This window comes from Vespula vulgaris, chromosome 5 (genome assembly GCF_905475345.1).
Source record: "Vespula vulgaris chromosome 5, iyVesVulg1.1, whole genome shotgun sequence".
NCBI classification, from domain to species: domain Eukaryota; kingdom Metazoa; phylum Arthropoda; class Insecta; order Hymenoptera; family Vespidae; genus Vespula; species Vespula vulgaris.
Window position 1 is genome coordinate 1169569 of NC_066590.1, and position 11711 is coordinate 1181279.

The following is an 11711-nucleotide window of genomic DNA, read 5'->3' on the forward strand; positions in this document are numbered from 1 at the left end:
TTCATATATTGACTAATAACAATATACATATATTTAAAAACAATTCGCGTTCCACGTGCGGTCTTTTCATTTTCTTTTTCTTAACGTTAATATCAATGTATGTATCTATGTATGTATGTATGTATGTATGTATGTATGTACGTATGTATGTACGTATGTATGTACGTATGTATGTACGTACGTATGTATGTATGTATGTATATACGTATATATGTATCTACGAGTGAAACGTAACGTTCGATACAATTTTTATTAATTGCGATACAATTTTTGTTTATACGCGCTCGATAATTTTTTTCTTTCTTTTCTTTCTTTTCTGTTTTTCTTTTTTTTTTTTTTTTTTATTAACAAGTCTAAATACAGAAAATCATTATTATTCGTGACGACTATCGGCCTATACGATCTTAAAGAACACGAATCATCTCGGCGAGTAAATGACATGTATTTAAATAATTTGGTTTTGGATTAAATTTTCTATTACTTTGTTGAGACACTTTGCATGCGTATATAAATGGTTAGACATAGATTATTCCAATGAGATGATTCCTGAGATAACTCGCTTCATCGATTACTTTATTTTATATTAATATATTTTCTTTTTTCTTTCTTTTTTTTTCTAAAAATTAACAGACCAACTTCGTTGAAAGAAACAATGAAGCATTTACGAGCGATATAAAACAATGTTATTACGACTTAGTTATAATCAATTAATTATAAATTAATTATAATTCTTCTAGTTTCCTAAACGTAATATGTAAAATGTCTTATTAATTTACGAATTATTTTTACTTGAAATCATTTCAACAAAAAACAATAATTTTTTGCACACATTCGAAGTTATTTTTTTCATGCACACTCGTACGAATGTGTTGCCTATTGTCAGGGGCAATATACTGTATATACGTACTATGTTGTGAACATATTTGCTATTTGTTTTCTTTTTTTTTTTTCATACTGTATCACGCGTATGAGAGTATTATAATAACGAAAGTTTCGTTTTACATTCCTTAATGACTTTTTAACTAAAGAAAAAAATATACAAATATACAATTAACGTAATGATAAATATGAATCATCTGCAATATATATCACGACGTTATTATTCGACAGTTGATGTGTAAAAGGAAGCACTCAGATTGCCTAACGAACAAAATTGTTCTTAACAACGTTGTGGCAAATTTCTTAATTTTCCTTTAAATATTTCAAAATCTTATCAATTTGTGCTCGTCGAAAAATTATGTACACCGTGCAATAAATATGTTTCCTTACGAATGATTAATCTTAATGTTCGCAAAACTCGATGCACCGATCTTCGCACTATAGTTGAGAGGAAGAAAAAAACAAAAAAATGGCACTAAAGAATAATCGATCGATCATTCCTTTTATATATGTTAACAGCTAATCACGGCTAAACTGTTCGTTGAATCTCCTTGCCTCTTAAAAATACAAACTTCATTTTATCGTTCATTCTATATCTACAGACAGTGGAGTGTGTGATTAATCGTTAATCACGTCGCGTGAAATAATTATACATTCATCGGCAAGTTGCGATCTTATAACAAAAAAGAAGAAAAAAAAAGAAAAAAAAAAAAAACAAGGTGTATATGTCGTTGTAACACTTATCTTAAGTTTGTGCTGATCCATAGGTTCCAGTTGGTGGTCGATATAGTTTTGGGAAAGTTAAAATCTGTAGACTGTTGAACGCGTATTTCCGCACTCCGATGTTCTTCCATGTGTTCTCGCGTCGACATCCTTCGCTGGAATGAGATATAAAAAATATGGATTACGAGTGTAATACATGGATTCGATAAATGACAAGTTTTATTTACCTTCGCATACAATCGAGTGCTCTTGTAAATTCATGCTCCGCTAAATGATACTCCGTCGATAGTATGTTTACTTGTTCTAAAGTGATCGACATGCCAGTCCTATCTTTGGCACTTTTGCAACTGGTAAATCTCAAGCCGCGCATACGCCGACATATTTGCGAAGACAATTGCAATATCTCGACATTTTTATTTACCTTAGCGTGAACAGCTGTCTTTAAATTTAACATCATGTCGGCCAATGTATGACTCAAGGCAGATTTCGTACCAACTGAAAAATATCAAATATTTGAATAATTTATTTATTAAGGAGTTCAAGGTCAATTGAAAACATAAACATTAGATATACTTACGGCGAGTAGATGCTGGTTCCGTAGGCAAATTGAGTTTTTTGAATCTCAAATAATATTCGTTCAGTCTATCGAAATTATCGATGTTACTTTTCTCTTGTGGTTTAATAGTACCAAGACTTTCAGCCAAGGATGCCATTTCGTTAATACCTATATTGAAGAATACAGGTGTCACGTTGAAGGATAAGGTCTGTCTGGAAGAAGGTACTAATGGCAATAAAGAATATATAGCATCTGGTACTGGAAGTATTACTGTCAAAGCGGTCCGAGAACCAACTACGCAAGGTAATGGAAGTTGAAAGGGCGTGTAGCCCATATCTTCGATTCTATAGAAAAAAAAATAGACGGTTTAAAAATCAAATAAGACAATTATTGTCCTGTATTAATGTTGGAATTATCATGTATACCTAGGCTGAATACCACGTCTAGATAAAGTAAACGTAACGGTATGCATATCTTCAACAGCAACCGCCATGTCTCCCCACATATCAATCTCATCGCCGTAATAACTGAGAAGTCCCTCGAAAGAAACTAGAGGCCCAAGTGTCGTCAAAATTAATAGAAACATTGGATCAGGCCTTTGACACCATAGCTTTGCCATGATACTAGACACTAACGATGTAAGCTGAAAAATATTTTTAGTGAATATAATTTGGACGTTGGGAGATTTAGAAAGAGAATACTTTCGTCGATAAATAAATTTACTGCCTGACTGAAGCAAACGTCTCGTCTATATCTGACGTTACAAGCACGTTGAGCCGTCTTGGCATCCTCTTGAACTCGAAATACCGAATGCGTGAGCCTTGCAGTTTTAAGAAGCCCATCCATAGCCTGGCGCAGCTTTTTCATACTTGGTCTAAGTTCACTCGTCCAGTCTACGATCGATGCAAAGTCTAGACCTTCGATAAACTTGTTCCTCTGTCCAGAATTACTTTTAATCACTCTTGTCATTGAGTCAACAGCTTGGCACACTTTATCGGAAGACGTATTACAATAAATATCAGTAGTCCCTGATAAAGTTACACATTGTACGTTGCTTAGAAAAACTTTTTTCCGACTAAGAAGGTCTTATAATACCAAGTTGCTCGCGCGCGCGCGTGATAATATTTTTAGAGATAACTAACTTTGATGTTTACATGATGACATTTATGAGGATATACATATGTGTGCATGTAGGAAGAGAAATAGCTAAGTATTGAAAAATAACGACATACATGTAAAACGACTGTGAACGGGTTATACGACGCGTTCGTACTAGCTTTAATTTCTTTACCTTCTTTGGCTTTGGAGAAAGCAGGCGTTGACTTATCCATTCCAGGACTTGGTTGCTGTCGAGAGATGGAGTTGTGTGAATTGTCCAGCAACTTACTTGACTCTTCGCTCTGCAACGCATTCTTAGGCTGAATTGTCACAACACTTGCATTGTTTCGATTGTTCGACAGACATCCCTTGAGACTCTGCGATCGTCCTAAACTATTTTTGTTACGTAAACGTACAGCTGGACTGCTGCATCTACCGCAAAGGAATTTGACTTTCGATACCAGGCACATCACACTCGCTTCAATGTTTAGCTGTGTGAGATCCCAGGGTTCCGGCTCGTCCGTCGGTTTATAATAATTTGCAGACGGAGAGTTACACATTTTTTTCATGTCCAAGAAACGTTTGCCTTTATCGGTATCCTTTTTGATGTCATATTTCTCTTCATCGTCGTCGTTATTATTGCTTACCTCGTGATTGCCATTTTCCGTGGCTTCCGTTTCCTTTATATCCTGATCATTTTCTACTTCCGGAAATATAACGAAGTCTTCTTTGTTTTCATCTTCTTGCGTAGTAGTAGTGGTAGTAGCAGTGGTACCAGTAGTAGTGGACGTAGTAGAAGTAGAAGTAGAAGTAGAGATAGTTGTAGTAGCAGTGGTAGAAGAAGCAGTAGTAACAGCAGCAGTATTAGTATTAGTAGTAGTAGTAGTAGTAGTAGTAGTAGTAGTAGTAGTAGTAGTATTTTCGGTGTTGTCGCAATTCATGTTATTTCTGAACGTCAAAGAAGCATAGTTATTTTTGGTATTTTCTTCGCACCAAGTATCTTGCATACACTCTGGAGTATCAGGAGTAACCAAATCATCAAAATCGGGACTCTTTAGATCGAAATTAAGTTGTTGCGTGATTCGTTTAAATGGAGACAAGGATTGATTAACTTTGAAGTCTAATAAAGAACTATCTTCATTCGTCTCTTCTTGAACCTTCGCTACCTTGTGCTCTTCTAGAAAAGTCAAAGCTTCTTCCACAAGGCCTGGATCCCAAAGACTAAGCAATATTCTTGTCTTTGTTATCATATCTTCACATATTGGTAACATACCACTGGTTTGCTTTCGCTTGGCAAGTTTCATCAGAGAACGCATTGCTTCTACGACATCTCTTCTTAATTGTTTGATAGCCTGAATGGCATCATGCGCCATAATTATTTTCGATGTTCCTTGATACAATTGATTCCCTCGTGTCGGGGATTCTTTAAGTGCTTGTACAAGTCTGAAAAAATTGTTTGTTTAATATTTCGTTTTCTTTAATATCTGTATCGCAAGGATTAAATTAATGAAAATAGTACCTTATCAGTCCACCGTTTTTACTCTTGTGAGAATGAGCAGTAAATGCGCCCACACTAACAAAATCGTAAAATCCGCATTTATTCAATGTATCATTATGAACCCACATTCTTTGAAGGTGCAAATTTAAAGGTGCAAATTCCAAAGTTCGATCATTTCTACGAGATGATTGCTTGAAATAACTTCCTGTGAAATGAATGAAAATTAATTTATAAAAAAAATATTCGATGTTACTACGTACGTCGTAAGTAGATACGATATATTTTAATTACCTTTAAAATCCGCTAAATTCTCCTTGGCTTGTGAATATAAATGTAACAAATGGAGATGACGATCAAGTAATTCAACTTGTTTTGTATGCCACGGTTCTCTTAATTCACCCATACCAGCTACTTCTTGAAGTAATTCTTTCTCCTCTTGTATCCAAATTCCACTGTTATCATTCATATTATTATTGATAAAGAAATCATATGTAGTCAAAAAAAAGTAATACCTACAGTAAATGTTGTGGAAACTGGAAGCATAATTTGCTTTCTGCCATAATTTCATGCACACATATGTCTCCACCCAGGCCTGAATGAAACCTATTTATTAAAATTACAAACGTTAGTAAATATTTGTAAAAAGTATTTATTTGTAATTAAATTATAAACTTATAATATATATATATATATATATATATATATATATTACATACCTATATGTCTGAATGAATGGATTGGCAAATAATAATTTCAATTGTCCTTGATGTGGAAGCTTTATTTTAGTTCCTAATCTTGGAGGTAACGATTGCGACCGTCTATGTGATAAAATCTGTAATTCCAACATAAATGAATTTAATTATTATTTCTTTTCAAAGTATATAGATAAATACAAGTAGAATTAGTAGTTTGTTAAAGTGTTAAAATTTAAAAAAAACCGCTACCTAATATATTACTAAATACTGTTTGTAAAAATTATTTGTAGACACTTGTCCAAGCTACCTGCTGACTGTTTGTACTTGGAATATTTCTAGAAGGTGTACTTTCTGTACTATTTCCTTTATCTTCAGCTTCCAGATTCCATACATTAATTGTCAAAAACCCAACAGTAGTTGTTTTAGCGGATTTTAAGGGTATTCGCAATCTAGGTGTATCTTGGATTGCGTTGAAAGTTACTATTGAACTTCCTATCGGTGTTGCCGTTTGACTTACTCTTTCTCTGACATCATAGGCTGTTATTCGTACTTTGGTATCAGAGCTAAGACCATCGCTTGCTCTAAAGCTTACAGTTGTTAAGAATCCTGGATTGCTACTTCTCTGTAAGAGAAGACATATAGTGAATAAGTTTGCTCTTGACATCTGGAATTTGATATCAAAATAAAAATCGATACCTCGACAACTTCCGTTCGTGCGTATTTGATCCATGTCTTTGAACGCTTCAATTGAACGTCTACTTCTAAAACAGGATTAGGAGGTCGACCGTGTCCATCGCACAGAAGATTATCGCATGCTAGCGATACCTCGCACATTGGTATTTCCGCAGGATCTAAAATAAAATAATTCTAATAAATAAATATTTTTATTTTTTCACTCTATCGATTAAGGTCAATTTCAACCTGTAAAAATTCCACGTTGTAACCTCAGCATGTGTATGTCAGTATCATGTTTGTGACCACTAAAAGCTTCTATGCGTTGTCTCAATGCTAGTAGTTGACTGCGCATACACTCATAGCTAGCTAACTGCAATGCTTGCAACCAGCTATCTCGCTCTTCAGCAGAGTTAGCTCCCAATTGTTGGAACAAGCCACCATCAAATACTGAAAGAAATGTTTACAATTTTTTCAATTCTTTTCATTTATGAATATAATGAAATACTGATTTCATAAAAAATCTTACCTATGCTGAATCCATAGGGAATTTGATTTGTAGGTTGATCCAATCGGACGCAGCATTGTTCCAGAATAATTACACCAAGAGGCTCTGACCATTGTTCTCTTGATTTGAAATAAAATAGAAGATTTCCTCTTAACCTGCACCATCGTTCTAGACTTACTGTGGAACAAATTATAAAACATATATAGTTGTTTTTTTGTATATTAACATTATATGGTATTTTTTCTTTTCTTTTTTCTGTTTTCTTTTTTCAAATAATTAAAACAATTATTCTTGTAAGAAAGCACTTTTTGATACTTAGTTTATATAGTTAGATTAAAAAAATGATATTTCATTGTCAACATGGTATAGACGAAATATATTTATTGTTCAAATATTGATTTATATTTATCGATGCACACCTCTAAGAGCTTTCTCATATGAACATTGTAAATTTGGTGTTATCAAAGATACAGAAATATTCTAACAATTATCGTAAATTTTTTTTTATATGAAGCATTTGTGTTAGAATATTAAGGTCTAATCTACCATTTTATGTGTGCAGAATAAATTATACCACTCTAATAATTACTATAGAGATATAAAAAATAACAGTGGGGTATAGATTATGCAATTGATATAAAATTTATATTAATGATTAATTCAATAATTGTTTAAATATAGGTGTAGCAGGAAAATAAAAAATAGAATCTTTAGCAAACAACTATATCACTCATGCTTTTACTAAATACATGCAAAGTCATGTTTCTTCTAATAAGCTTTATAAGCATGATTTAAATTTACAACATGCACTGATTGCTACAAGTGAAAAAATTCAGTTTTTATTAATCAAAAATTATTAATCATTTTTAAGCAAAATATATGAAGCTAATTATGTTACTCGGATACTTTGATCTAATATAACATTTCTAAATATATTTGAATAAACCAATAGAAAAACAAACAAATGTAAAAATTAGAATGATCAAATTATTGTGCAATTTTTTAAGATACCAATTGTAAGGTATCAATTGTTGACTACCTTGGGAATATTAGTTAGATGAGAGGTATGTTATGATAGATGATTGTGATACATAATGGTAAAATGCACTCGAATGTACCTTTACTCGTGCTGGCTGTAACGCAACTGAGGTCTCGTAGAGTCTTATGTGTTTTCCCTTTTTGTCTTTTGTTCTCAAGATTTTTACCTGTACCTGGAAATTGTATGGAGGTACTGGTAATCATTAATCAAAATCTAAGTACATACATATGTATCTGTGTGTATCATATGTGAAATGCATAACATAAATCTACTTTATTGTAGGGATATGTAAGTGCTCAGGATAAATTTATAATATGAATTGAGATATTATTCTACTTTTAATATAAGTTGTAAAATTTAAATAGATAAAGTGTTAAAGTTTTGATGATTATTAATTTGAAATATTCACTTGCCTACATAACCCTAAATTAAAAGAATGAATAGACCTTTTTGTTAAACGTGAATTTTATGATGAGCTGTGTTATCATTTTTGTTAGTATAATACCATATGCAAGTAATTAATAACATCGCACTAGTTCCTAGGAATTTAAAATATTTATTTCAAATTAAATCTTTTACTTGCAAGGTAATTCAAAAATATGTCAAAATATTTCTATACAATTGAAATTGAAAATATGTCGACAGCTGATCATTTGGAAATAGCAAATGTTAAACACGTAGAATTTTCTTAGCATTTATACTATTGAAGGAAATTCTCATTTTTCTGAACGAATGTCTTAAATCTTTATTTACTAGTACAGGATTTGTGCATCGAGTTTTCTTTTTTTTTATGATGTAAAAAAGTAAGGAAATTATAAGTAGCAATTTTATCTTTTTTAAAAATAAATTACTACTACTATTATTATTCACCAAGGTATTGCTTTATCAAATACTACTAATTTTTATATAAATTATAGTAGTAATGGAATAAATTATCTTCAGCAAATTATTTAGTACATGCATTTTTATTTAAGGGAAAATAATATTTTATCAACATTTCTAAGGATTATAATATCTGAAATTATGAAATACATTATTATATATCATGAGAATAATTACTCTAAAATATATATTTATCTGTCACACATTGCAAGCATATTTCTAAGCATATTTTGTTGGTTTTTTAAATCATTACATTACATCCATTCAAAAATTGACCAAGAACAAACTTGAAATTGCTATGAAATGATAACTTTACAACAAATAGTATGCGATATTGTTCATGCTTAGTAATAGTATATTGGTAAAAGAAAGGGGCAACAATTATAATGCGTAATATATAAATATCTATATATAGGATGTAAACTATAAATTTAATATTAATTTTTTATAAATTCATACACTGCACTAATGATATACATTGAAGATTATTATCTATATAATAGGCTTATCATTATGATATCATAAGAATGATATGTTTATATATCGCTTAGATTTATTTGGTCTGATAAGACATATATATATATATATATATATATATACACATATACATATATATATATAATTTAAATTTTGGGACAAATAAACATGCATATCTCTATATGCTAGAATATAGAGTTGCAGGACATTGCAGTATGCATAACAATATTAAATATTTTGAAAATATAAAATAACTCACTCTCAGTTCTTCGAAAAAATCCTTCTTGACGTTCACGAACGTATAAAACACCTTCCTTTTCAAATTTTTGAGAAGGCTGAGTTGCCAAGGTTAATAACTCTTGTTTGTTGAACCTCATTTTAAATTATCTTTTCACACACATATTGTCACAGATCACCCAGTTTACTTCCGTGTAACGTACTGAAATCCATATATAAATATCTTTTCAAATCATTATCTTTAATTTCCTAAATAATCAGCATACACCATTATGAGTGGCGCTTGATGTAACATTTGATTCTTACTTATCACTTGATCAATTATTATTCGTTAATGGCGTATGAAATTTAAATATATAACCTATTGATACATATATAATGTGTAGATAAGTTACACAATATATTAAATAAAAACATACAAGATGTTACAATGTTATTTCAATTTAATCAAGAATAAAGCTATAAAATAATATATATAAATAAATATAAGAAGATTAACGCTTATAAAAGTCGATACGTTTAATCCAAGAAAAAATTGCATATCGATAGAGAAAAGAGGGGGTTAATTATTTAAACTTCTAACGAAAAGAAACATTTACCTGATCGATTGTGAAATTGACAATTTTTTTCGACGTCCTTCGTTCGATAGCAGAAACGAAGTGTGACAATGCAAGAATATGCAACATTTTCATTTTACACAGGATTCACTTTCTACCGATCCGATCACAGGAACATTTTATGCAACAGACGTAATAGGCGTTAAGTTTCATGATAATGTAATAAAATCTAATAAGAACAAATGAAAAATTACGATTTTTATCTTAACATGTTTGCAATAAGATTTAATTGTATCTATTAGTAAGCTCGAGTTACACATTTGAAAACTAAACATAAAAATCAGTGAAACGTCAAACCAATAGACACCATGTTCGTGTACCATTAACTATTTTTAGTCACGGAGGGTACTAACGTCAGTTGTATTATGCAGGGGGGCCACATTTACAGAACAAAGATAAAGATTTTTTTTTCAACTTATTAGAAAGAGAGAGAAAGAGAAAGAGAGAGATAGAGAGAGAGAGAGAAAGATAGAGATAGAGAGAGAGAGAGAGAGAGAGAGAGAGAGAGATAGAGACAGAGAGAGAGAGAGAAAGAGAGATAGAGAGAAGGAAAGAGTTTATAGACTCGATATAAACGTAAGATCTTTTTTTTTTTAATATTATGGTATGAAGAAAAGTTTCATGTGATATACAAAAAAGAAAAAAATTTATGAACTTTCAAAAATGAAGAGTTTAAAGAATATGCAATAATGATAAGTAAAATAATCGATTGATTCTAAAATAATTTGTTACACTCGTAAACTAGTAATATTTTTCAAAATGACATCTAATAATATAGTGTGACGTATGGTAAACGTAAGTAGGCTTTTGGATTTTCTTATACATACCTGCACGAATTTTGCCTATCAATGGGGGGAAACAGATGTAGAATCACAGTAATAGTTCCATTGTGTTCTGCTAGATGACACTGTAAGTCAGGTCCGTCGATGCACCTGTTGGTATGCAATACCGTCGAACGTTCGACGTTGAACGTTTTACGCGATATAATACGCTAGATAGCGCTGTAGGTCTAACAATCGATTATTTAGAATCGATACTAGTCAATTTTGAAAATGAAACTAAAATGTTTCGTAATACAAATTTAATATAATATGAATATCGAGCATTTGGAAATATAAAATTACTCTGTATCGATCCTCGTAATCGATAAGTTCAAATAGAAAGAAATCGTATCGTGAAAACGTCACGTTTACTTTCTTCTTTTTTTTTTTTCATTATTTGTTTGTTTTTCTCCTTTTGAAAAGTTGCAGAAGAAAAAAATCATTTTCTAGTTCAATTTAACGTGCGTTTTAGATCTAGATGAATCACTCGAAAGTACTTAACAACTTTATCCAGCATCCGTAGAAGGGAGTAAAGCTGGAGAGAGGTTGTTTCGTGTTCCGAATGGAATAAGAGGCGTTTGGATTTTACGATCGTTTCTCGGTGCAGCTCGTCGACGGCTTTATGGTGCGGAGAGATGACTAAAAATCGACAAACAATCTATTCCCTCTCTCGCATTGCAACGCGTGCGTTTAAGTTCGTTGTGTCGTTAGAGAAAGAGAAAGAAAGAGAAAGAGACAGAGACAGAGACAGAGAGAGAGAGAGAGAGAGAGAGAGAGAGAGAGAGAGAGAAAGAGAGAGAAGAGAAGTCGGACGATGATAAGTTCGCCCGAGGCTGTGGTGGCGGCGGCGGCGGCGTCTTTCTCTGAAAATTTCGGCGTAACTCAAAAGCCAAGTTAAACATGGGCGTGTTTCACTGAGCGAGAGTCTGTCGGTAAATCCGGTAAAGCGACGAAAGCAAATCCCAACGCGAGCGAGTCGCGCGAGTCCGACGTATAAAGCTCGCAACTT

At 32.1% G+C, this 11711-nt stretch overlaps 1 protein-coding gene across 7 annotated transcripts; it reads right to left on the reverse strand.

Annotated features, from left to right (window-relative positions):
* Positions 1 to 286: 286 nt before the first annotated feature.
* Positions 287 to 10344, reverse strand: LOC127063703 (inositol polyphosphate-4-phosphatase type I A). 7 transcript variants are annotated; one of them, XM_050993761.1, is made up of 18 exons: positions 10202 to 10344; positions 9864 to 9975; positions 9287 to 9466; positions 7748 to 7840; positions 6651 to 6806; positions 6371 to 6571; positions 6146 to 6300; positions 5757 to 6071; positions 5471 to 5586; positions 5271 to 5357; positions 5046 to 5206; positions 4776 to 4959; positions 3450 to 4699; positions 2882 to 3186; positions 2584 to 2801; positions 2180 to 2502; positions 1830 to 2097; positions 287 to 1757 (listed from the first exon to the last, which is right to left on the reverse strand). In XM_050993761.1, the coding sequence occupies exons 3-18, from the start codon at positions 9402 to 9404 to the stop codon at positions 1625 to 1627; spliced, it is 4083 nt and encodes a 1360-aa protein (XP_050849718.1). In that variant the 5' UTR covers positions 9405 to 9466; positions 9864 to 9975; positions 10202 to 10344; the 3' UTR covers positions 287 to 1624. The 7 variants fall into 7 exon arrangements, with proteins under 7 accessions (XP_050849718.1, XP_050849719.1, XP_050849717.1 ...); XM_050993762.1 differs by having other exon boundaries at positions 10235 to 10259; XM_050993760.1 differs by having other exon boundaries at positions 10076 to 10222.
* Between the last annotated feature and the right edge of the window lie 1367 nt (positions 10345 to 11711).